Source organism: Ambystoma mexicanum, chromosome 9, assembly GCF_040938575.1.
Source record: "Ambystoma mexicanum isolate Mex_15411 chromosome 9, UKY_AmexF1_1, whole genome shotgun sequence".
In the NCBI taxonomy this organism is placed as follows: Eukaryota; Metazoa; Chordata; class Amphibia; order Caudata; family Ambystomatidae; genus Ambystoma; species Ambystoma mexicanum.
This window is the reverse complement of record NC_090931.1, coordinates 1,499,720,330-1,499,747,081: the sequence shown is the minus strand read 5'-3', so window position 1 is coordinate 1,499,747,081 and position 26,752 is coordinate 1,499,720,330. Positions and strand designations below refer to the sequence as shown.

General features: G+C 42.5%; 1 protein-coding gene across 1 annotated transcript in view; it reads right to left on the bottom strand.

The window, feature by feature from the left end:
• Positions 1 to 2,199: 2,199 nt before the first annotated feature.
• Positions 2,200 to 26,752, bottom strand: part of LOC138489317 (zinc finger protein 345-like) — a 49,357-nt gene continuing 24,804 nt past the window's right edge. The window contains exon 2 of the mRNA XM_069617016.1: positions 2,200 to 8,339. Coding sequence (XP_069473117.1) covers positions 7,206 to 8,339 — 1,134 coding nt within the window. The 3' untranslated portion in view covers positions 2,200 to 7,205. The remainder of the gene's footprint in view (positions 8,340 to 26,752) is intronic.

The following is a 26,752-nucleotide window of genomic DNA, read 5'->3' as shown; positions in this document are numbered from 1 at the left end:
ATACATTGTTGCAGAAGCCAATCCGCTGCTGTTATTCTGCTATTAATCTGTATTATACGTAGTTAGAGGTAGTTCAAGGCTTGACTATCAGATAAGGGGCAGCCAATTGTTACACTAACACCCAAACGAAGTATAGTTATATATGTTCACCTAACCAATCCCGCCTTTCAATATAGTTTTACCATTTGCCACATAGAATGACATCAGAGCGTTATAAAGCTTTTGTGTAACATAAATGTATTCGAGAGTGAGTTAGCTGCAATCCATTTATTCACCAGATTTCACTACTTTATTGTGCTGAAAATAAAGTCGTATTTTGCCATATTCTTTGAGTCGGTGTGGTTATTTGGGTCTGAGATCGTTTATTGGTAATTCCATCTGGCACTTGGAACGCTGCAGGTGCTACAGCTTTCGCTCCTGGTGTCTTGGACCCGACTCCCTCTCCCTCTCGGGAGATGGCACCAGACCACAAAGGCCCACATCGAAGGCTGCTGTTCATTCCGGTGGCTGCCTTGTTGCTCCTACGGCCATCTGGCTGCTCTCAAGCTCCACTAGACCCATCCACTCTCAGCCAAGGTAAGGCTGGCTATTGTGGAATTCTTGGCACCTGATGCGCAGTTTTTGGCATTTATTTTCTAAAACAAATGCAATTTGCATCGGATCACAAGGATTGCAGAAGCGCAATCTTTACACATGGATTTTAATTCTTTATTGTGCACGGTCTTCCACATGCTTCTTGGCCCTTTCAAGATGGCTGGGTCATTTTCACTTTGCTTTCTCTCTGGGTGGCTTGGCCCCGATTCCCTCTCCCATTGGTTGGCCTTCCTAGTTAAGCCAATCAGCTCAACTGGAGACGGGAGCTGGCACCAGACCACAAAGGCCCTCACTAAGGCCCCTGTCAGCTCCATGCCGCTACAGGTATGTTTTCCAACCCTCCCCTGGTTTCCTGTGATGCTTGTGTTCCTCCAGCCCCTCTCCTGGTTGCCTGTGATGCTTGTGTGCCCCCATCCCCTCTCCTGGTCGCCTGTGATGCATGTGTGCCCCCACACCCTCTGGGTCGCCTGTGATGCTGTGTGTCCCCCCCTGGTTGCCTGTGATGCTGTGTGCCTCCCATCCCATCTCATCTCATGGTCGGCTGTGATGCTTGTGTGCCCACCCAACCCCTCTCCTGGTCTCCTGTGATGCTTGTGTGCCCCCTCGTCGCCTGTGGTGCTGTGTGTGCCCCATCTGGTCACCTGTGATGCTTGTGTGCCCCCCTGGTCGCCTGTGATTCTGTGTGCACCCCCCCCCCCTTGGTTGCCTGTGATGCTGTGTGCCGCCACCCCCTCTTCTGCCATTGATGTCCCCCCTCATCCCACTCTTCCAGCACAATAGTGCCCTTTATTTAATTCTTGTAGTAGCATGCTGCTGCCTCCCTGCAACATGGGTAGGCACCATGTATGTGCCCATTGCTGGACCTTCACATCTATGTGCTGCTGCCGCCGCCCTGCAACATGGGTAGGCACCATGTATGTGCCCATTGCTGGACCTTCACATCTATGTGCTGCTGCCACCGCCCTGCAACATGGGGTAGGAACCATGCATGTGCCTACTGTTTGACTCTCGCATCTGTGTACTGCTGCAACCCTGCAACATGATGTAGGCACCATGCATGTGCCCATTGCTGGACTTATGTTGCCCTTTTGTTAGACTCTAGCATCTGTGTGCTGCTGCCATCTTGTAATTTGGGGTAGGCACCATGTATTTGCCTATTGTTTTTACTTTCGCATCTGCTGTGCTGCTGTTGCCTTATAACTTTGGATAGGCACCATGTATTTGCCCACTGATTTGACTTTGCATCTGTGTGTTACTGCAGCCCTTAACATGGGGCCAGGCTCAATGGATGTGATCACCTCGTATTTCTCTTTTGCACTTTGCGTATGATGTATTTATTGCACGTTCCACAATGTTGTAATTCACCTCCTACGCTTCCTTTTCAGTAACCTGAAGCACTGAAACTAATCTCTCAACTGTAAGCGCCTAGATGCCTCAGGGGTTTGCGCTCTATATAAATAAACAAACAGTAATTTCCAACACTTCTGTGCAATTATTTCTTCCAACACCAGGAGCAGTATGAGCAACTACCATCCCACATGCATTTACATCCCGTTTCACAGGGAGGAGATTATTATATTCTAGTGATGAGGCGGAAACGAATACTACATGAGGTAATATTTTTATTACATGCAATACATTTAATTTCGATTTGCCCTTTTTTACTGCCTCAGATTCCGTATAGTTTCATTGGGCCCAGGACCACAAATATACCTTCTGAAGAGTTGTAAATACTGCAGTTTGTAATTATTTCACTGTTTATTACAAAATGCATAGTGGGGGGCCTTGGTTTCCAGCTCTTTCTTGACTTGTATCTATATATTATACATTCCTGGCTTTATATTTACTGATATGAGAATGGCAGAGTTTGCAGTGTCGGATTTTCCTTTTTTTCTATGCCATGTAATGAGTTGTGTGACGTCACCATCCTTTCTTGTATGAATCTCATATTTAGGCTTCGGTTTCCATTTCTGTTGACATTCATGTGCTAATTCCTCAACAGCAGCTGTTTCTTCAGTAGTACTTTGCATCCTTCACTGCACCTCTGCTCCCTCTTGTCTTTTTTGTAGGTTTATTTTCTTAAATTTTCTTTTTGCATTCTTTTTCATTTTTCTCCTGGGGTTAGTATTTCCCGGTTCAGAGCATGTTTTCAGATATTCAATTGTGAGAAAGCACCTAAAAAGTCAGGGTATAATGGGGTAATTTAGAGCACTAGGAGTTGGAGCAAATCAGTTTCTTTCACCGCCCTGCACTGTGTACACCATGTCCAAGCCCGCAGCTTTTAGGGCTGGTTCTAGTTTGCTAACTGCTTTTGTGGGCAGTAATCACTCTTTACAAAGACGTAGCACCAGAGGGGGTGCAGGGTTGATTTAGGAAGACTAAGCACTGTTGCAACCACCCTTGGGCATACACCTTGCGTGTGGTCTTTAATATTGCCTCAATGTTGATACTGGATTGAAGGGCTTAGACACTCTGTGCATCCGCACGCATCCCCCCAGTATGGCTCTTCTGATGCCTGTACAAATTTAAGCTGCGACTGAAGCTTTTCCCACATTCCGTGCACTGCTATAGTTTAGTTTATTTGTTATCTGGGTGCATTTCCTATATCGAAAAGTTGCAGACAATACAGACTAACATTAGTACAATTTACAGAGTATACATACACCAATCATGAGATATAATTTGCAAGGTTTACAGAATGACAAAACTTTTTTAAAACATTTTTTTTTTACATATCGTACATTTATGTGGCTGCAGAATAAGGAGTTGTGAGGCGGATGGAGACTAAGGCCCTTGAGTGAGGATACACATTTTGGCGTTCCTCCGGAAAGGGTAGTAGGCATGTTCAGATCTTAAAAGGTAGGGCTAACGTGTTCCATAATTTGGCTGCTAGAGCGGGGAAGCTGCTACCTCCAGCCTTTTGTTGTTTAAAGCTCGGGATTTTGAGGCAATGTGCCTGTGCTGATCTTGTCGGTCGAGCTGAGCTATTGCCAGCAAAGTTCTTGATAAGGTATCTAGGAGCTACGTTTGAGAGGCATTTGTGGGTAAGTGAAAGGGTTTTGAAGGCAATCCTTTGCTTAACTAATAGCCAATCAAATTTCGTCTTACCCCCGATATATGTTGTGATTTGGGGATATTCAGGGCTGCCCTAATGGCATTGTTTTGAAGAACTTGCAGCTTTTTTAGATTCTGTTGGCTGGTTCTGAGGTAGAGAGCATTACAGTAGTCGATCTTGGAAAGTACTAGAGCTCTAGCAATGGCGATACAGTTGGTTGTGGAGAGGAACGGTCTGCGGGCCATGATGAGCTTGCAGGTGTATGCTGTGGAAGAGGCCAATACATTGACCTGTCTTGATAGGTGTAGAAATGAATGGATGTAAACGCCAAGCTTGTTCACATTCTTGGAAACCTTGATAGAGTTCCCATCAATATTAAAGAAGTCAAATTGTTTTTCAAGTCTATTGGGTTTAAGCTTGGAGCATAGAAGGAGAAGCTTGGTCTTCTCATCATTGAGACAGAGTCCATGATTATCCATCCATGCCCGGATGATGCTGTAAATGTCATTGAGTACGTTTGTGTCTGTGTCATAGACTCCGGTGATGGGTATGAGTATCTGGGTATCATATGCACAGTTGGTGTATGTGACACCCAGATAGTCAAGATGGGCAAACAGAGGCTTAGTAAATATGTTGTATAGCGCGGGAAACACGCAGGAACCTTGAGGGACACCGCATGTAACTGCTGGTTCGGCGGATGCTAATGGTGAGAAAACCCTCATTGATCTATTATCAAGAAATGACTGGATCCAGATAGTGGCTTTGTTAGAAAAGCATGCTGCTGTGGTAAAATGCATGCAGAGGACATTGTAATCTACTAAGTCGAATGCAGCTGAAAGATAAAGTAGCAGGAGGATGGCAAGTTTGCCTTTGTCTTTTAATTCCTCAATTTGGGTTTTTAGGTCAATTAGGGCCGTTTCGGTACTGTGTCTGGGTCTAAAGCCTGATTGTCTAAAGCCTGATTGTCTAATGCCAAGGAGGTTGCTTGTTTCTAGGTGATCCTGGATTTGCAGATAAGCTGCTCTATCAATTTTCAAAAGAAAAGGCACTGAGGTGCTAGGTCTATACTTCATAGGGATATTGAGGTCTAAGGTTGGCTTTTTAAGTAGCCGGAGGACGCAGGCGTCTTTGAGGTTACTGGGCACTACATCTGTTTCGAATGAAGAATTGATGAGGGGGGCGATGAAAGGCGCCAATTCCTTGATTGCCTCTTTAATGATGGGTGCATTGCAAATGTCTCCTTGGCATTTTTAGGGTTTTAGTTTGGTAATTATGTCCTCTACTTCCTTGGTAGTGAGAGGAGTGAAGTTGAATAGTTTGTGTGTTTAGGTGGGGAGTATAGGTCTTAGGTTTGGTATTAGTATCTGGGATCACACGTTTTTTCAATTGAATTTTGTTTTGTAGCATTGTTATTTTGCTCAGTAATGTTGCCTGAATGTTGGTGCACCAAATGGTATCTTTAGTGGAGGTGACTGGTGGTGGTGCCAGGGATTCCAGCTCTCTGAGAACATTGAAAAGCTCTTTGATATTTGATTTAGCTTGGATGAAAAGGGTATTGTAGGTATCTTATTTGGTTTGTAGGATTGTCTCTTTGTAAAGAGTGGAGGCTGCTAGGAAGTTGCCCTTGCTCAGGGCTGTTGTATGACTCTTCCAAAGTGCTTCTGCATTTCTTATAGATTTGCGCAGGGATCTGAGATATGGTGTAAACCATAAGTTCAGATGTGCGAGGGGGTCTGTCTTTTCACAGTTTGAGAGGGGCGATTGTATTTATTGCATCGAGTACCGTATGGTTGAACAGGTCCACTAGGACCGTGGGGTCTGTGTGTCTCGTATTGTTGGCATTGATGATTGGTTGCAATAGTGGAAGTCGTTTTTCCACCATTATATTGCGAGTGTTCGTAGTTTGAGTGGGTGGGGCGAGGTTATGGGAGCTGTTTAGGTTGCATTTATCATGAATGATATCAAGTGATGGTCCATCCAGATGCAAGGAGTGTTGGCGAGGATGTTAATATTGCAATTAAGGTCGGCAAGCCAGTCAAGAGTCCTACCTTTATTGTGGGTGGGTTCTGAGATGCGGTGTTTGAATCCTAGTTCAGTAATGGAGCTAGCGAGGGTTAAGGCCTCAGTGTCCTTTGCATCTTGGAACCCATGGTTGAGGTCCTCAAGTAAGATAATTTGAGAGCCGGATTTGGTGTTGTTTGAGAGGAGAAGTGTGAGGTCTTCTTCGAATGTGGAGGTATGCCCAGGTGGTCTGTATACAAGGTGGATGGTAATGGTGCGGGAGGAAGAGATGGGTAGCTTGACCGATAGTAGTTCGGCTGATGGGAGTGACTGGTTAGATATAGGCCTACGGCCTAGCGCAGTTTTAGAGATGAAGGCAATGCCTCCACCTTTGGCCCTGTTAATGTCTCTATCAAGTCTGATGATCGAGTACTTGTCAGGGATGGCAAGTGAGAGAGACGGTCCTGCTGCAGCATGAAGCCACGTCTCAGTGATAGCCAGGAAGTCAATGTCGTGGAAGGCTATAATGTCGGCAATATCAAGGGTATGTGCTGGTAGGGATCTAGCATTGATCAGAGCACCCTTAATTGTGCTAGTGGGATTATTAGGGGTAGTCTTAGTTATAGCAGGGGGGTCTAACATGGTCATGGATGTTCTAGGTGCTGTTTGTACAGGCACAAATCTGTTGCCTAGCCTTTCGGTTTTTTTTTTTTTAATGGGCATGGTTGATTTGGTGTGGGTTATTTAGTGAATTGTTTGATCCATAGGTCAGGTGAGTTGAGGCATGGGTCGTTTAGGCTCTCTAATATGTTGGATGTCGGTTTGGTGGCTGCTAGAAGGCCTTGCAGCAGGAATGGGGTGGGTGGTATACAATGTGAGGCAGGTTGTCTCATAGGCCTGGTTAGGATCGTGTTTGGTATGCTAGGCGTGATGCCCGAGTAAAGTGCTTGCCACATTCCATACAACCAAAGGCCTTCCCCCCAGTATGGATCCTTAGATGTCTGCTGAGCGATGAGGCATCGCTAATGCATTTCTTGCACTCTGTGCATTCATACAGCGTGTCCCCTGCATGGATTCTCTGATGCTAGTACAAACATGTCCTACTAGTAAAGCTTTTCTCACACTATGCACACAGGTATGGTCACTTCCCAGTATGGCTCTTCCGATTGTCAAACCGATGTCCCCTCTTGGTGTAGCTTTTCTCACACTCCATATATTGATTTGGTAGCTCCCCTGTATGGATGTTCTGATGCTGGTTTAAGTGGGAGCACTGAGTGAAGCTTTTCTCACACTCTGAGCACTGGTATGGTTGCTCCCTGGCATGTATCTTCTGATGCTGGTTCAGTTTTGAGCTCCGAGTGAAGCTTTTATCACACTCCATACACTGCTATGGTCATACCGCAGTATGGCTCTTCTGATGCTAGTACAGATTTAAGCTGTTAGTGAAGCTTTTCTCACACTACGAGCACTGGTACGGACGCTTCCCAGTATGGATCTTCTGATGCCGAGTTAGACGTGAGCGCTAAGTGAAGCTTTTCTCACACTCTGTACAACATTATAGTCTCTCCCCAGTATGGCTCTTCTGATGCCGATGCAGGGTTGAGCTCCAAATAAAGCTTTTCTCACACTCTGTACACTGGTATGGTCGCTCCATAGTATGGCTCCTCTGATGCTGGTACAGAGTTGAGCTGTGAGTGAAGCTTTTCTCACACTTCGTACACTGGTATGGTTTCTCTCTGGTGTGGGATCTCTTGTGAGTCCTCAGGGTTGATCCTCGATTAAAGAGCTTACCACATTCCGTGCACCCATATGGCCTTTCCCCAGTATGGATCCTAAAATGCCTGATCAGAGTTGGGTGGTCTGTGTAGCTTTTCTTGCACTCTGTGCATTCATACGGCTTTTCCCTGGTGTGACTCGTCTGATGTCGGTGCAGATGTGACCTCCTAGTAAAGCTTTTCTCACACTCTGTACACTGGTGTGGTCGCTCCTTAGTATGGCTCTTCTGATGCCGATACAGATTTGAGCTCCAATTGAAGCTCTTCTCACACTCTGTACACTGGTATGGTCGCTCCCCAGTATGGCTCCTCTGATGTCTGTACAGATATTGCCTCACAGTGAACCTTTTCTCACACTCCGTACATTGGTATCGTGGTTCCCCAGTATGGCTCTGTTGATGAAGGCGTAGTGCTGAGCTCCCAGTGAAGCTTTTCTCACATTCTGTACACTGGAATGGTTGCCCGCCGGTATGTATCCTCTCATGCTTGTTTAAGTTTGATCGCTGAGTGAAGCTTTTACCACACTCCGTACACTGGTATGGTTTCTCTCCGGTATGGGATCTATGGTGAATCTTCAGGTCTGGTGCGCATTTAAAGTGCTTACCACATTCCGTGCACCCATAGGGCTTTTCTCCAGTATGCATCCTAAGATGCCTGATCAGAGTTGAGTGGTCCCTGAAACTTTTCTTGCAGTCTGTGCATTCATATGGCTTCTCCCTCGCATGGCTCTTCTGATGGTGGTGCAGATAGGAGCTCTGATCGAAGCTTTTCTCACACTCTAAACACTCTAATGGACTTTCTTCTATGTGCGATGTCTGATGCATTTCCAGGTGTGATGCCGGATTAAAGTGCTCATCACATTCCGTACTCTCGTGGACCTTCTCCAGAACATGTAGCTCATGGCTGCTCACTCTCTGTTGAAAGAAGCAGAGGTTCCACATATTATTTTATATAATTGTACAGCCTAAATATCAATAGTCTCAGGGCAGAGCCATTCATTCTCACTTTACTCCCCACTCACAAATGATTCTGAGTGAAGCCATTAGTGTCTTCCCTCAGATCAATTTTAAGAAAGAAAAGCAGGGGTCTGAAACCTCAGCACAGTCCAATACACAAATAGATAAATATAACCTCTCCAGAGCCCTCATTAATCAGGAGTGAGGAATTGGCAAAATATACTTGCTGATTTATAGGTGAAATATTCTGCACACATGTAGTCGAATATTCACCGCCTACCCGCCACCATGCATGAGTACATCTATGGGCTGAACATGGAATTACTAAAGGGTGGCGTTATCGACTGCAAGGATATACTCCACGTAGGGGCTTTCAGCGAAATCTGATAGATAGTGAGAGTGAAACTCGCGCTGTCTCTGCACCCCAGCATGCAATTATGCTGCAGTTGATAGATGTGGCCCCATGAAATCCTTTTACACCCCTGTAGTGTCCGTATTGACCTTTAAACACAAAAATTGGGAGAAGTGTCCCAAAAACAGCAGTGGAGCTATCCAAAGATTCCACAATCGTAATCAAACCCACCGATAAGGGCGGGGGAATAGTCGTCATGTCAAAAAAGACTGGGTTTCAAGATGAAAGTGAACGCATTCGTATTCTAAATACAAATTCAAGGTAGGCAGATCTTACCTTACAGCTTTGTTTATTTGTTTATTTTCCCTTTTTTACTTCATTTTCTTATTTTCTTTCACTTCAATCTCAACCCAATACTACATAATGACACATGCATGTTTTTTCATGCTCCTCATTATTTTTTATTTTATATTGTTTGCCCAGGGTGAGCAATACAGAAGTCAAGAGACTTGCGACCTTACCTGCTACTTGCAAAAATTATCAATTCCGGCCTAGTTTGCTCTCATCTTTCTGAAAAAAGCACAGTCAGTCAGTCAGGTAGGCTACTTACACTTGACCTGGCGAATATTTTTAACAAACAGAAAGACTCAAAGCGCTTTGAATTGTTTCCTAAATAAAGTCCATATCGAATTATTTTTCACAGTCGCTGCTTTTACTGCCACGCCTTCTGTAATGTTGCCCTGCTGCTGAGATAATTTCTGGCTTATTGCCTCAGATGTTTTGCCCCGTTTAATTTCGGTAAGCTCTTCATCTGGCCATTCTAATTAGTACTACAGTCAGATTTTATGGCATATTTTGCCCCCCTTTCTTGGCTTAAACTTACTTTACAAGCAATCCCGATTGAACCCAGTACCTAAATCATAGAGCATTATATGTTTTTACCAAATATCAAAATATCTTTTATCTGCTTCCCCACAGGGTTCAGTTGTTGTTTCTTTTGCACTGAGGAAGGCAATTTTTGGAAGTTAATTGCCAGACAGGTGGCTTACTTGCCGAAACGTGTCGCTGATGTCTGTCAGTATTTTGCGTGTCAAAAAAAATTATGTTAAGACACCTACACGTTGGCAGACCTGTAGAAAGTCATTAATTGAATATTCACTATAACTAGAGTGGAGAGATTTCTAATAAATTGAAGTTTTCTAAATAAAACCTTGTTTTGCATTCTAGTATGATGTAAATACTGTTATAAGTTTTTCCTACTATCAAATGACCTATTCTGTTTGTTTAATGTTCTTTTCACGCACATGCTTTGTTGTCCCGTAAGTGTCATAATGTTTTCATCAATCACATATGCATTCTTTATTTATTTTTTGGTCTAAAAGCAGACCCTCTCTTTTTTGTAACACAATACTCATTAAAATAAATGTTATTCTTCTTTTTCGCCTCTGTACGATCTTGATTGCTTTTAAAGTTTGTCCTAGCCATCAAATGACTTCTTTGAGTATTGATATACTCCATCTTCGTCAGCATTCAAATTACTTTATAAGCAGGTTGGACATCATTGTGTTTGTGTCCGTATTGACCAGCATTACATGGGGTGGAGTGGCAAGGCATGAGGGGACCTATACACAACATACAAAAGAAAGCAAGACACGCCCATGAAGAATAGGGGTCCCCACTCCTCCCTCACCATCAACACTACCGCCCTGCTAGTGCAGCTCCCTGGCAGTGCAGGGGCTGCGAGTCTGATAGATTGTAAGATCTGTGGATCCTATGGTGCCAAAGAGAGTGGGCTTTGAACTCTCAGGAGCCACAGCTCTCAGAAGCAGACAGATTCACAGCTCTTGCACTGTAAGGGATTTGGCCGGGGTGCATCACTCGAGTCTTACGAGACCCAGGAGAGGTTGAGTAAATGTTGAGTTCCCCTGCCGTGATGTTATTACAGCCGATTATGAATACCATAATTTTCTGCTGTGATGTCACAGCAGGAGGGTAAACATTTGTGAACGGAAACAGTTGTTGATGGCTTTTAATGGAAGCCATACACGTGATTATGTTGCGGGACGATGGTGTACAGAATGCGTGCTCGCCCCTCTGCCAGCACTCATGTTAAACAGTACACTATCATGCAAAACACAAGTTCAATTCATAAAACACAAGTAATTTCAAAACTGCTGGTTCAAGTGTTTATTCAGGTGTCAAATATAGGTCAACAGTAGTGTGGGGGATGAAAGGGAATGTGAAATATGCTAATATTAAGGACGGTGCAATGTGTTTCGGATGGGAGGGACCAGCAACCTCTGGACATTAAGTTATTCTTTAATCAATGAATAAAAACGTGATGGGAAAAAGATGCATTCGACTGTGGCTACTCACTGAAACAAAAGGGTGTGGACCACAGCAAAGGGTGCATCGTGTGTGACGATATTACAAATATAGATGGCAATTGCTCAAAAACTGCTGGTGCTCACAAAAGCGCAAAGCACCGGATAGTTGCATCACATTGTGGGAAAAGTAGATGAAGCCTGATTGTTAAAATCAGCAAAAGCTCACACTTACATTCCGACATACAGCCTCAACAATCCCCAATCCCTTCCAGTGTCATTGGGGTCAGGAAGTTATTCCAACAATCGTCCCAGTTTTCCAATGCTTTACCAATATTAATACGTTTTTTGCAATAATGCTCTTGGGTGGCTCTATCACGCTCATTGCCCAATATTGTGCATTCAGGGAAGGTTCCATTACTTCGCTAATCTTTCTCCGAGATATTCTACAAACATTAGTTACAGAAACATCTCGTCCCTTTACATACTATGAGCACATGTTGAAGTATTCCTTTTTCCTGGCATCTGAAACAATTATTCTTTTTATTGGTTCTGAACTTTGCATGTTTGAGGGTCTTTAAAAGGGCCTATTTAAAAAAGTGTGGAGCAAGTGTTACTGACATTATAGGAGCAGATACTGGCATTTTTGCAGCAAGTCTTTTGTCTCTGTCCGTTAAGAAGGAGGTGCCTTCCCTCACAAAAGCTCTGTCGCCAAGCGGAGAGTGGCAGAGTGTGGAGCGAGTGTTCCTAACATTACAGGATCAGATACTGGCCTTTTTTGCATCAAGTCTGTTGTCTCTGTTCGTTAAGGAGGTGCCTTCCGCCATAAAAGCTCTGTCGCCAAGCGGAGAGTGGCGGAGTGTGGCGCGAGTGTTCTGGTGTTCCGTGACTGGGACCTCTGCTCCAGTAGCTTATCGAGAAGAGCGGAAAACTGCGGTAGGAGTTCAACCCGTTTTTGACTTGCTTAATTATCTACACACTTAGTTCTAACACTTCTAACACAGAGATGCCCTTACCTAAGCACACCCTCTTGGAGCCGGTCTAATTTGTGAAATCTCCCTTTACTAATGCGACTTGTGGAGTTTGAATAGTTTCCGGCATACGCTTTGTAACTGTACCTCTGGCGGCCTTTGGAATTGGAAGGGCCCCTGAGAGGCGGGTCTGAAGCTTGACCTGAAACTATGTGGTTACTATGTGAAGCAACCTCAAAGTGTCTCTTACTAATTAATTAGACCGGAGTGTTTCATAATTTTTAAATATTATCACACTATCTTTTCTAGAGGTGACTGCGGGCAGTTGGCCTTTGAACCTCTAGAGATTACTGTAATCTACTATTTGAACCAATCTTCCCTGACTGGGTATAGCTATTTGGATATTACTGAATGAGCCTTTTAAGGAATAGTCTGACTGAGTTGTGAAGCTACATTAGGGGCTTGCCTTAGTATAACATCGTATACACGTAGGAAGTGCCTGCGGGCTGATAGCCTTTGAACTTCTACATTGAAAATCATCACAGCATCCATGAATCAGTGCTAAATGGTTGGCCTGAATAAGGATGCTTGCTACATGTCGCAGCTACTCCCTCCACTCCAAAGAACGAGCTATATGCTCTTGAGTTTTGACGGCAAGTCGCGCTTTGAAAAAGAAGGGCAAATCTTCCAAGATAAACAAGCAGTCGAAAACTATACTGGTGGAGGTGACAAATTCAATCTTGGACGTGGGAAAATCACTGCTTTTCTTAAACTTTTAACAAACTTTAGTCGCAACTTGGTAACAGATTCTATCTCTAGGATTAACAGTGCCCAATCACTGAGCACAATTCTTTGGAGGACAATCCTATTTTTTTTTTTTTAATTTGTTTGTGGTTCTCAAGAACCTTTACAAAATTCATACAAATACATAATATATATTACATTAAAAACATACATTACATCAATCTTTTCAACAATCCATCCAAGATGATGATATAGGATTAACTTATTTAAATATTAAATCACCTAAACAATCAATCTTATTTGCATTTTTTTTTTTAAAGCGCTCACACAGCCCGCGGGCATGAAGGCGCTGTTACAGGAATTGTTTTTTTTGTCTTAGTTGCGTATTTATAACACGCTTAAATACCCAGAGATCTCCAAGCGCGGACCCGGGGATCGAACCTGTGGTGCTTCGAGTCATCTTGCTTCCAAGGCGAACACCTTGCCACTGAGCTATCCTCCCATCTTACAATGAATACACTTTAAAAGATGCCAATGAAGTTTTTTTCAATGATCCCAACCAAATTATTAACTTAGACATGCGCACATATTGCCCAATGCGACAGTACCTATATGTGTGTTATACACCTTTTAAGAGTCATTATTAAACACAACAGCATATTCATGTTTAGCATGTTTCTCTATTACTCATTACTCATAGTTTCCCAATTCATCTTCTATTAATAGACATACAAGTGCAAAAATCAGGGGGTTATGCTTCCCGTGCATCATCCTGTTCCAGAGAAATTCAGGCGCCTCAACAGACTCAATATTAACACATTTCATGAGGAATATTGTTCTTGCAACCTTGAATTGCCTACATTCAAGGACTAGATGCTTTAGTGTTTCATTAGGCTTGTCGCACCCAGAGAAACGACATTTAGTCTCCTTTTTGTTACCCATTGCATCACCCCAATGCTTGGTCCGTTCCCTGGTGTGAATTTGGTTCAGTCTAAAACGTATATAATACGCCCCAAATGACCAGGAAACATAACAACATATGAGCCACTTATGTCCTGTTTCTGCGTAAACTTCACATATTCAGTGTATGTAGAATATCTTGTTATTTCTTCTAATGTGCGAATCCAATCTTTCGCAAATAATATTTTTTTGACATATACAGGTTTCAGGCATAAATCATTGGCCCTCATATCCAATTCGGTCAATATACTTAGCATCTTCATATGATACTGCATAACAGAACCTGTACATTGGCCCGACAACATTGTAGAAAAGTCCTGGTAAAGAGAGTTCTTGGGAGGATCAAGCATTTAGGCGTAATTCGTTAACGTACGCCATTACCTTTTACATGACAGTGACACTAAACCAAACTCGTGTCTTAGTATACAGTTCGGCACGGCTAAAGAAAGATGCAGTGTCGCTTTCATCAAACGCCCCTGCAATATATACAGTTGTTTATTGAGGTTATACAAACACATATCAAGTATATACAAAATCACCGGCTCAACCTTAAGATTTAAATATTCTAGCAACGGTACCAGAGAAAATGTGCAATACTTGGAACAAATAAGCTTTATTTGGCACAGAACAGAACTAGTTTTTAGCTTCAATCTATCGGTTCAAAAGACTAATGGATGACGCATTAGTCACATAGTAACCAAGATAAATGATCTCGACAGCTAGCGTGATAGAAACTTTGTTAAGTTTCCAGCTATACTGTTTTAATTTTTTACCAGCATTAAAGACCATCATCGTGGTTTTGGTTGCATTAGGTCTAAGATTATGCACATACATGAAGTGCTCAAATAGATGCAACTTTGCTTGTAAACCCGACGGTGTAAGGTCAAAAAGGATGATGTTGTCAGCAAATGTAGCCTCATTATACCAAGTCTTGCTGCAAACATAGATTGTCTAAATCACATATATAGAGATTAAATAAGGCTGCAGCTAACTTGCAGACTTACTTCAATCCAAGGGGCGTTCGCACTAATTGAGTCATTGCACCTGCTTGAGTTAGTCTGATCTTATATGCAGTATTTGTGTGGTGCTAAACAATCCAGAAGATCAATAATGCCGGGATACCAAGAGCAGACAACTTCCTTCACAACACATTTCTAACCACGGTGTCAAATGCGTTGGACATATCGATGCATGCCATATACACTGGGCATGCTCCTTTTATTTTAGAGCCAGCTATAATATGCGCAAGAGTGGGGGCATTGAGCACGGTACGCATACCTCTTCGGAAACCTGTTTGGAATTTTGAATTATATGTTGTGGAGTGCAATGTGCTTTTCCATGTCATGCAGGATCAAGATAGTAAAGACCTTAGCGGCTGCATCTATAAGAGATATGGGACGGTAATTATCAGGGTTGCCGGGGTCCCCTTTTTAAAAATGGGTACGATTATTCAGGTGACCCAGGTTTCAGGTATGTTAGGAGTCCGCAAAATCAAATCAAATTTGATCTTGAGGATTCCTGCCCAGAACAACAGATTAGCCCTGTATATGCACGACAGAATGCCATCTGGTCCTGCTGCTTTAGAGTGGGTTAGTCTGCCAATGGCCCACTCTATGTCTTCTGTTGACCATATTTGCATTCATTTTAAGGCTGGTTGGTGACTGATAAATACATTCCTCAAAGCAAGCTGGCAATTAATGCTGGTTTGTGATATGCGCTTCCCAGATATCAGCAGGAATTATGTTCGCAGAAAAATCCTTAGTGCAGGAGTCCGGATGCCTGATAATTGACCATATTCGTCTAGTGTCATGTTTGCATATCGATCTTATAAGCTTGTGATTTACTTTATTATGAGCTAGGACCTTAATTCCTCTATTTCTATTCTTGAATTCTTGTAAAATGCGGTTCTTTTTTGACAAGTACTGGGATAAACTCAAGTTGTCGCGTTTTAATATTCGCAATAGCATAACTTTATAAATCAAACTTATGGTTTGTTAGTGGTTGCCGAGGTGTCTGCCTTGCTATAAGATCAAATAAAGTTGTTTAACTATGTTAGATACAAATGCTTCCTTCTGAACCAAAGGAAGTCTCGGGAAAGAAATTAATTTGTCGTTCTCTTCCAATTTACAATAGACCATTCTTACTAGTTTTTGGCAACGCACAGGTTTCCATCTGAGGGATGCATTCACACGATCAACCTCTAGTAGTTGTAATTGTTCCTCGACTATATGTTTAGTGAATGGAATACCTATAGAAATTTCAATCGGTGCATGATCACTGTACATAGTCCTATGCACGATCACTGGCATCACAATGTGTACAAGAGACTGAGATATACAAAAAAATGTCTATCATTGAACGCATCCCTCCACGGGTCCATGTGTATTTAAGAGTAGAATCGTCAAATTTAACAAAGCTCATACCCCAATCATCCACATATTGGACCCATTTCCTTTCTCTCAACTTTCATTTACTAGTTGCCTCATTCTGATGGTCAACAACATCTTCGTACATTTCCAGACAAAAGGAATTAAAATCCCCTCCCACAATAGTGTTAGCATAAGAATGATAGGCCCATGCATTTTCTAGGCAGGTGAAAATGTCGACAAACATAGCTTCAATATCAATTTTTTGGGGGTTCCAGTAAAGACTCACTAACAGTAGTGGTTTATGTTTACATACATTCAATGTGACAACAACAGCAAGGACATAGTCCGATGCATAAATTAGCTTAGAGGTACAATCTATATTGTTATTTAGAGCGATAGCTAAACCTCCCGCAGGCCACCCCACTGTTGCCTTAGTTGCGTTGGCGCAAAAGGTATGGAAACCATGCAATAACAAGGCCTCGGGTTTTCATGGTTTTCTGTATCAACAATTTATTTTTTTAAAAATTTTATTTGGTTTAGAAAAACCTTTTAAAATTTTCTTTTCCGTTTACATCACTTCTCGTCATACAAACCCACACCCTCTGCCATTAATTTTTGATTGTTTACAAAACCATTCTCATGGTTCTGCTAAGGTTTTGTTACATGCAAAAGAGATGTGGGAAATGCTTCAGTTAATGAGATTTTTAAGTCCCTCAAGAACATCACCAATCCCAACATGACTTTTCGATTTGAACCGTCAAACATGGTTTTCCACCAGTCAGATGCACTGTAAGTTTGACGTTCTTCAAAGAGTGGACCAAATAGTTTAGTACGTAATGATCTGAACTTTTTACAGAATAGGGTTAGGTGTTTGAGAGTCTCCGATGAGTGGTTGCAGAAACGACAAGTTATATTTGCACTTTCGTTCCGCTTCCAAGATTTTGTACAGTCCTTAGTCAAAAACAGATTTTGTCAAAATTGCAAAAATAGCATTCTTGAATTCTGATCAGGAAATTGAGTTAGGTAAGGCTGCAATTTATCATACTCGCCGGCTTCCTGAGGGGCATCCTTCATCAAACGTGAGTTTTCACGCTCTATGGAAGTTTGGTGTCAGTTTGATCTCCATAGTGTCAGTTTTGCCTTATCTGGGTTATCAGAGTTTCAATTTGTATGCTATTTGAATCCAGTAACTCTATACAGAGATTACTCCATTCTGCTAGGACCGTGTGTTTTGGGTCGGATGCTGGTTTTTGTAGGATTATAAATTGTGGAGCTGGATTGTCAAGCAAAGTCTTGCTATAGAGCATTAGTGCATTTCAACTCACCCTTGCTTTTATTGATATCAAGCCCAGTTCATAGCGTATGTTGCTGGTAGGGCAGCCCTTAGGTAAGTGCAATGCTCTAGTTCAGAAAATGTTCTCCAATGTATCCCACAAATCATGAGGGCAACCAAACATGTTTTCAGCGCCATAAATTAACGCGCACAGCCTTCTGTCGATAGAAATCAATCATTGGCTTTATTGAAAATTTACCATACTTTTTATTTATGATGGCGGCTTGGCAGGCTAGCTGTTTGCATTTTCATTTTGTTTCCTCCACCCATGGTCCGTCGTTTATATTCGAGTTTATCAAGGTTCCGAGGTTCTTAATGTGAGATTAAGTCTTGAGTGGTGTTTTTTCTAAGTACCATTCGAAACGCTTGGTCCCTCTTTTTCGGTTTGACAAGTTTCGTAGTGTCAATACTTCACATTTTTGTTTGTTGATACAGAGGTCATTTTCTTCGACACATTTTTCCAGGGCATCCAGTCTTCGCTATAGCCCAATTGGAGCGACGTCTAAAAGTATTAGATCGTCTGCGTATATTAGCCACCCTACGTGTGATCCATGAATTTTTGGTTGAAAAGTTATCATATTGAGCGTGTCACCAATATCCGAGATGAAGAGATTGAATATGATGGCGGCCAAGGGGCAGCCCCGTTTCACACCCTTGTGTGTTTTTACGGGCTGAGATAAAGTGCCACCTCGATCTAATCTAATCTGTATGGTCGTTTCTGAGTGCAGTTGTCTTATTGCAGCAAGTAGACTGGCTGGACACTCCCAAGCTTCAAGTTTGGCCCATAGGATATGTTGGTTAACACTATCAAAGGCATGCAAAAAATCAATTGAAGCCACATAAATTGGGGAATAGGTTTTAATTGCTTCTTTTTTTAGTAGATTCAGTAGTAGAGTGTTTAAACTACAGCCAACTCCTTTGGCAAAGCCAGCTTGTCGGCTGTCAATGTGTTTTTTTTTTGGTCGACCATACAAGCAGCATTTTTTGCAGTTCATGTGCATAGATCTTACCTAGCACGTCAAGCAGGGCGATTGGCCTGTAGTTCCTTGGGTTGGATAGAACACCTTTTTTTTGAATATTGGTACTATAATAGTTTTTGGTGTCACACATTTCATTTTTATTCTTTCGAATAACATGCTACAGAGGTTTGCCCACGCTTCTGGATTTGTTTTTAGCATGTAGTTTGAGAGGCCATCTGGTCCTGGGGCCCTCGAAGCACTGGAGTTTTTTTATTGAGCTCAAGATGTCAGATTTGTCAAAGCACAAGTCCCATGACGTTACGTTTTCAGGGTTTGTCTTTCTTTTTGCTTTAGAGCTACTGAACAGTTCTGTATAATGTTTTATCCAGGTTTCCTCAGGAATTAATGAAGTTTGGATTGCGTCTTATGGAGCAGCCATGTTGTTTATTAGCGTCCAGAATTCTGAGGAGTTTTTATTGTTTAGTTTTTGAAGCATCTCTTCAGAGTCAGTTTGCAGCAACGTTGCATTATAGGTTTTTCTCCAGTTTCGGTATTTTTGGAATTCAAATTTTTTCAGTGTGAGAAAAATACTTTTGTCCTTATGTGAACACTTTCGAATTTCTCTGCGCATTGTGCGTTTTTGTTGTAGTATTTGAACATCGAACTTGTGCTTATGTTGTAGCTGCCGCTGGTTGAGCCCTTGTTTATGTTCTGTGAATTTTTGTGATTAGGGGCGGGTATTCAATCTGATCAGGTGTTGATGCCATAGTGGTTGTAATCTGATTTATATCACCAGTTTTCAGATTTAGCCTTATCCTACCTGAGCGATATGAGAGGTTATGTGACCATGATATTTGTAAGAGATTTTTACTGGCAATGCAGGTCATTTTTAGAAGGTCATGATCACTGTGCTCGGTCTTACAAACTTTCAGGCCACAAGCTTTTGGTAAGAAAGATTCTGATACATAAAAGTAGTCTAATGTTGAGTGCTGTTTTTCTCTACTCCATGTGGGATTCGCAGGTATATCCCCGAGAATGTTTCCATTTAGAATTGACAGTTTTTCGGGAATCCATTTCCAGGTGCCATAGGTGGGCCACTTCTTCGTGTGCCTTTTTTCTGGGTGGTTTGGATATGTGATTCATATCCATGTTCACACAGTCTACGTTCAAATTGCCAGAGATTATTTGAGCAGTGCATGAGATTTCAAGGATTTCATCAATGATTGCGGTCACTTGATCAATGAATATTGTTGTTCCTGTTGCAATCTGATTCCAATAAAGATTGACAATGTAGAGGAACTCCGGCTCGCCGGTGCCTAGTACCATTACTTTGGCCGTTTGTATATAGGATGTGGCATTTTTTGACTCCATGATCCTAAGGCCTGATTCTTTTTTGGCAGCTATTAATAGGCCAGCCATTGGTCTGCCTTTACTCTGTTGAATGGCAGGATTTAGAGCTATTTCAAATGAGGAAGATATTGGACAGTCGCTTAACCATGTTTCCTGAAGACATATCAGGTCCAGGTTTCGCATCCAAGGTGTGTGGAACAGATGGGTAAATCTGTGCGTGTTCCAAGATCCAATTTCCAGTGTCTGGTTTTCCTTGTGATTTTGGCATTACTTTCGCCGTTTGTTGTTTAGAGTGGAGGCCAGCCATGCCCAATTTTCGTTTTCGTTTGTGCTCGTGTTGCCATCCTGACTAATCAATTTGTCAAATGTTGTCGTATTGCCTTCAATCGTTATTTTGATTTGCTCATCTAGGAGTCGTTGGCATGTTTCCTTATTTTTGGATTTTGGTTCCATGATCATTGATGACAAATCCTCTCTGCTTACAGGAAGTGTTTTGTTTGTGTAGCTCTGGTCTGTGTTTTTTGAGGTTTTGTTAGTCGTTCCCTTAATTAGATGCTCTTGTACCACTTAGTTTTGTGGCTGGAGATACAGATCAAAGCCCAAAGATAGTAATGCAGGTACCGCATCTGTTAACAGATCTTTTATCATGCTTGAGGCAAGATGTAAAGTTACTATATCGTTTCTATGCTCGCAATGGAATTCAACAATTTTTAGATCCTCCAAGATTATGGTTTTCAAACTAGGCACAAGATGAAAGAGCCTAGTTATATAATGCCAGTTTAGGATCAAATGTTCTGCATGTTCCACCCTTTCCAAGATCAATTTTTCAAATATTGAGTCTTTTTTCATTGTTTTGAGGTTTGTTTTGTTACACTGATTTGTGTACTTTATTTCATTTTTCAATTGTAGTTGTGAGCTTGGTGTGTCTTGAATTTGTTGAAGTGGACGCGGATTTAGCGGCCCGTTTAGTTTATCCGATGTGTTTTTCATCATTTGTGACCTGCTTTCACAGTCACTAGCCTCAGATCTTTTGTTTTGCACGCTTTACCTCCATTGTCAAGAAAGGAGTACTCAAATCTTAGTTGATATTTTTGCTATCAGTTTACAAATTCTTTGTTGCTTCGGTTGTTTTGGGGGGACTCTGGGGTTGGGCAGTGGCAGGCTCGTTTATGTTTAAGGTAGTTACCTTTTTGGCCATAGATTTCGTAGTTGGTGAAGTTAAGTCCTTTTTTTTTTTTTTTAAGATGTTCCAGCTCTATTTGGGGAATTTCCTCAATATCATCATATGTAGATAGATTGATCAAATCATTTTCAACATTTTTTTGTCTTTCCGGAGATTTGTAGTTTACACTTTTGCTTGGGACTTTGGGTTCCAGTGATGATTTGTGTGAATTTTGTTCTTTGGTCTCGGTATTATTATGGACTGTTAAATTAACAGTTTTAATGTTTTGCAAAAAAAATGTTGAGCCATTTCCACGCCTCATCCTGTTTGCTGGTTGATTTTTTGTGTTTTTGCTCTGGACTTGATTTTTTCCGAACGTAAAGGTGTTTGTTTGTTTTGTAGTGCATTTTGCTCCCTTAAAGATGTCAAATGTTGGTAAGTTTTTGTTACAGTTTGTCTCTGCTTTATCTGTGGTGACTAATTTACCTTCTGGGCTACGATCAAGTATCTCAAGTATAGTTTTAGATGAAGGTGTTTGTGTGGATCCAGTATTGCGAGGTTGCTCGCTTTTCGTCTATCTTCCAACACTTTGTCAAAGGAAGTAAGATCTTGATTAGCCAGGCCTATGTCTTTTTCTATCGATGCTGATTGGGTGCGGTTTTTTTATGGAAGAGTTGCCTGTCATCTTTGTTGTTAAGTCAGGTTTATGAATTTCAGGAAGGCCATTTATTGCTGTTTGGCTGCTGGTATCTGTTGAAGTTACCAGTTGTCTACAGACAGCCAAGTTCTGGAAATCAATACCCTTAGGCGTTTCGACAGTTCCTACAGGCGCTTTCTCTGTATTTGTGTTTTTTGTATGTTGCTCAGGTTTGTGTCTAAATAGTTTCAGGGCTTCTTTGGCAAATTCGGCAAGAAGTTTTTTGTCCTCATTATTGTTTATCATCTGCCCAGAAGCTAACTCCAACAGAGAATCCATTTTGGTACAAATTGTAGTCAGATCTTCTTTAAAGCTTGTGCTTTTTCTTTCAACTTCCATTAGTTTAGTGTTGTGAAGTGCCGACAGCGTTGTAAGATCTTTAATATTTTCGTTTAGATGCTCATAGTGCTTGATAAATGGGGCAATAGACATGCCCATTGCTGCCATGATGATGGTCTGTAGGTCTTTATCCAATGTTATTTTTTGCTCAAAGGTTTTGTACCGCTCTTCTCTATTTTGTCGGATATATCTTGTAGAAATTCTGATTTTTGGGTAAGGGCGTTCCATTAGTGAGGAATCTGATGATGAACTGTCAGGTGCTTGTGATTGACAGTAATGTTGGTCCATATTCCTTATGGGTTGGGTCTGATCCTCAGGTACCATTAGGACAGGACTAGTTTTTGACTTACTTCTGGTTTCTCTTTGGCCAAGTTTAGACTTTTTCCGCTGTGAGCATCGCAGTGTTGTGGAGCTGCTAACTTGTATTTGTCTATGTTTAAAGATGAATTTGTCTTTTGAGACAAAGTAATGTTTGTTTTGAGACCAAAATCAGCGGCTTGTGTTGCTGTTTTCACTCATCCAGATGAATTGGCGAAATTGGCCTGTACATTTTTTACATTTTGCTGGTCGTATCGAATTTTATTTATCTGTGCTAAGTCAGCTATTAGTTTGTCTGCAATACCAATAGAGTCTCAGCGGTTTTCCAGATTTTGTGCTGACGGCGCAGTGCTCAGCGTTTTTGGTGCAGCAGTAGGTAAGAGTCTTTCGAGACTCGTTAACCGATGTTATCATTTCCTCATTTAGCAGTATTTTGTTGCTGAAAACCTCGTTGGTCAGATTCTCAACAGCTTTTCCATACAAGAAAGCTGGAGAGGCTGACGCGCTTTCATAAATAGAAAGGCTGCGTTTTGTATTTGGCAAGGTGCAGGTTTGCTTTGTTATTGAGCTTGTATAGAGTTTGGGGCATTCTATCGTGTCTGAGTGTTTTGATTGCAAGTTCCCCGGAGGACCCACATTGGGCAAGTTTGATATAGTGGTGAAGTGTGTTGTTACGCCGCTGTTGAGTTGGGACCTTTCCATCTCAGAGGGGGCCATTTCTGCACCAACAGACTCCATTTGTTTTCCATTGGAAATGGATTTGGTCGGTGGTGCTTCGTTCAAGGCATAATCAGGGCGCTTACTTTGAGTATCTCTCAAGGTATTTCCGGCAGTAAGCGGTGGTATGTTCTCATTTTCATTTTTGGTCGCGGTGTTACTATTTGGTATATTTGGTATGTTTGGTATAAACGCAACATTTTGCACACCGTCATCGTCATTTATATCGATTCTATTTGCCATGACATCTGCGTCGTCTGACTCATGCGAGTATGTACTTACTTGCTCCATCGAGGAGGGCCACGGGGGGTGAAGAGCATCGTTGGAATCATGCTGAGATTCAGATAGCCTCTCTTTTCTAGTTTGGGCTCTCGTTTTCAGTAGTATTGCGGGCAATGCCGTAGTAGCCTCTGGGCGGCGACTCATTTCTATGTTTTTTTCTTTACACTTTTTCGGGAGCCAATGATAAGAAGGGAGTCCGGAGGAGACTAACTCAGCCCACTCCGGAGATCACGCAGAACAGCACAACAGCAGAAGCTCGCCCCTTCTCTGAGGGCTTACGAAACAAGGACATTGAGGCGGCCTTTTTATGGTCAGCTGATGCAGCAGACCGGGTCTCCTTAAAAGGCACACACACCTCTTTTGGGCTAGTCCAGTCCAAGTCGGTTAAACTCTGGATTACGTCTCTCGAAGTGTAGTTCAGCACAACAGTAGAAGCTTGCCCTTTCTCCGAGGGCTATACTGAGGGTGTACTTGTCAGTGTCGTCGCGTTTGGTTTCCAGTAGAAGGTCGGCTGCAGCTGCGTCGCCCTTCATTTTCCTCTGAGGTGAGAGATGTTCCCGCGGTGATTGTATTTCCTCGCCTCAGCATTTGTTATTTCAACATGTGATAAGTACAATACAACGTATGCTTTAGCTGGAGCCTCTTATTTAAACGTGCATTTCCAGAGGTTGCAAAAGGGCCCCCTCCTACCAATATAACAACAAAGGGGTGAGAACGAGCCAAGTGAATGGATGTTAAAATAAACGCATATAAAATTCACTACAAGAGCTGGGTCGCACATAATATTCGGTATTTGTGAGGGCAATAGCGAAGCCAGCCACTTGGAAATGTTGTGGAACCCACACGAATTCCATGAATGAATCACTAAATCATGATTCGACTGCTGATAGGTCTCAGCCTTGTTTTATTTGTTTTTAAATATTTTTATTGTCATTTGTAAAATAAACATCCAGCAATAAACCACAGCATATTCATTGCAATATCCTGTTTTGCAAGCTCATTAACTAACAACAAGTAAACAGCAAATATTAACTGTCTTCATTCGCTAAAGTAGTATTATAGCCATGTGGGAGTTTAGTTTGAGGTCCATAGTACCCTCTTCATGGATGTTAGTTTTTTGGGAAAGTCTTTTCATCGTCCATAATCTGAAATGCCAAACTAGTTACGCAATGGGTTTGCAACATCAGGGAGGCTTGTCATCCGATGGATGAAACATCTCTCTTATTAATGCTTTCCATTCCTTCTCAGTAATAGTTTCACCCAGGTCTTCCTCATCTCTCCTTCAATGTTGTACTTGGGGGTTGGACCTATCAGACAACTGACCATACAGCCTGGACACAGGCTTCCAGCCATCACTCAAGCCGTACATAACTGCTAGTAGGGGGTTAACTGTCGGCTTCGCTGGCCATTTATCCCATTTCCCTTTAGCCACATGCTCGATTGTCTGGTACCACAAAAATTGCCCTTTTGTCAGCCCTTCATGTTCACATAGCGACTCGAATTCCCGGAAGATCCCCTCCTCATACATATCACCCCAGGTGTATAGCCCCAGTCTTTCCCAATGTCTCACAGTGGGGAGATCAGTGCCCACTTTGCATACATCTGCCATAATCGGAGTGTTGGGGGAGTAGGGTTGCTCCAAACGGAGCACTGACTTGGTTCTGTTCCATATCTTTCCGGCCTAGTGTTAAAATCATGGGGGCATTCCTTGGGCCGGTAGATGGGATCCATAATATTTCTTTTAAGTGTACCGGGGCAGCCAGGTGCTGTAAAATTCCGGTCTCAGCGGTGGTTTCATCCGAGAGCCATCAAGCTACCTGGCTGAGCTGCGCCGCCAAATAACACTTTCTAGGTCAGGGAGTTGTATACCCCCTTCCTTGTAGGGTAGCGTCAATATGGCCAGAGAGTTTGTGCCCGGTCACTGCCCATAGGAACTCTCGGAGCAGTGTCTCCAGTGTTCAAAAGAAAGTTGACTTGAAGTAGTAGCATATGTTGTGAAAGAAATAAGAACCTTGAGAGGATCATCATTTTGGTGATTGATGCCCTGCCCATCATTGACAGTGGTAGCTTGGAACAGAACTTCATCGAATTCCGCAGGCCCTTTATTATAGCTACTGTGTTGCTCTCATGGATTAGCTCTGGTGTATGTTTGATTTTGACCCCTAAGCACCTGAATGTGTCCAGTTGCCACTGGACGCCCACCTATGGTAAATCTTCAATATCGGTCCCCCTTAGACTTGCCAGTGGGAATATGCAGGAATTCCGTTTGCTGAAGCGTATCCCAGAGGCACGTGCATAGTTGTCCAGTACTTCAAGCATCATAGGGACATTTGTGCGTGGGTCTCTCAAGTACAACAGGACATCATCAGCATAAAGTGAGATTATATGGTATCTGCCATCTACCTATATCCCTGCATCAAAAAACTGTTTTCTGAAGTATATTGAAATTGGTTCAAGCCCCAGGATATAACACAGGCGATAGCGGGCAGCCCTGTCTGGTGCCTCTCTGTATAGCCCAAGCCGACGATACCATTCTCCCCGTTTTCACTCTGGCTGTTGGGGCGGTGTATAGTAATTTTATCCATTGTACAAATCCTTCCCCGAGCCCAAATTCCCTCAGTACCTTAATCAACCATTCCCAGTATATGGAGTCAAACACTTTGATGGCGTCAAGTGAAAGTATTGCCAAGAGTTCACTTTCCTCCATCGTTTGTGTCATGACATGTTGGAGTCTGCATAAATTAGCCATTGCGTTGCGGCCAGGTACAAAGCCATTCTGGTCGTCGTGCACCAGGCCCCCCACTACCCTGAATGGCCGCTTAGCTAGTATGATGGTTAATATTTTGACATCATAGTTCAACATTTCCAGTGGGCGGTATGAAACACAATCATCCATGGGTGATTTGGTTTGAGTGTTGGGACTATTAGTGTCTCCCTCATGCTATTTGGCAGAACTCCCACTTCATACGCTTCTTTAAACACTTCATGGAGCAGCGGGGTCAGAGTCGACTCATACGCCTTGTAGAATTCTGGGAGGGTGTGGGGGGAGTCCATCGCTTCCCGGGGTCTTGCAAGTGGCCAGGGATCTAATGGCCTCGGTCACATCATTCGCAGTAATTACTTCATCCAGAGCCTCCCGCTGAGCTTTGCCCAATTTGGGGAGTCCAATATCTTCTAGTGTACCCTGCATGTCTGCCCGCGGCACAGGAGTGTCGTGGGCAGACAGCTTAGAGTAGAAAGTTGCGAAAGTGTCGTTGATCGATTGCTGTGTCTTTTGCATTACCCCCCTCATCCTTGAGCATAGTTGTTATGTGTCTCGGATACTCCCTCCTACATAGCCATGATAGCAGTCTGCCCGGTTTATCCCCTTCTTTATGTGCCCTGGAGGTGCGCGTTATGTAATCAAACTCTCAGCCTCGTTATACTTGTTAAAAATTGTTTGCAATAGAGGCTCGACAGAAGCTAGCTCATTATTTGATGCAATAGAAAGCAAT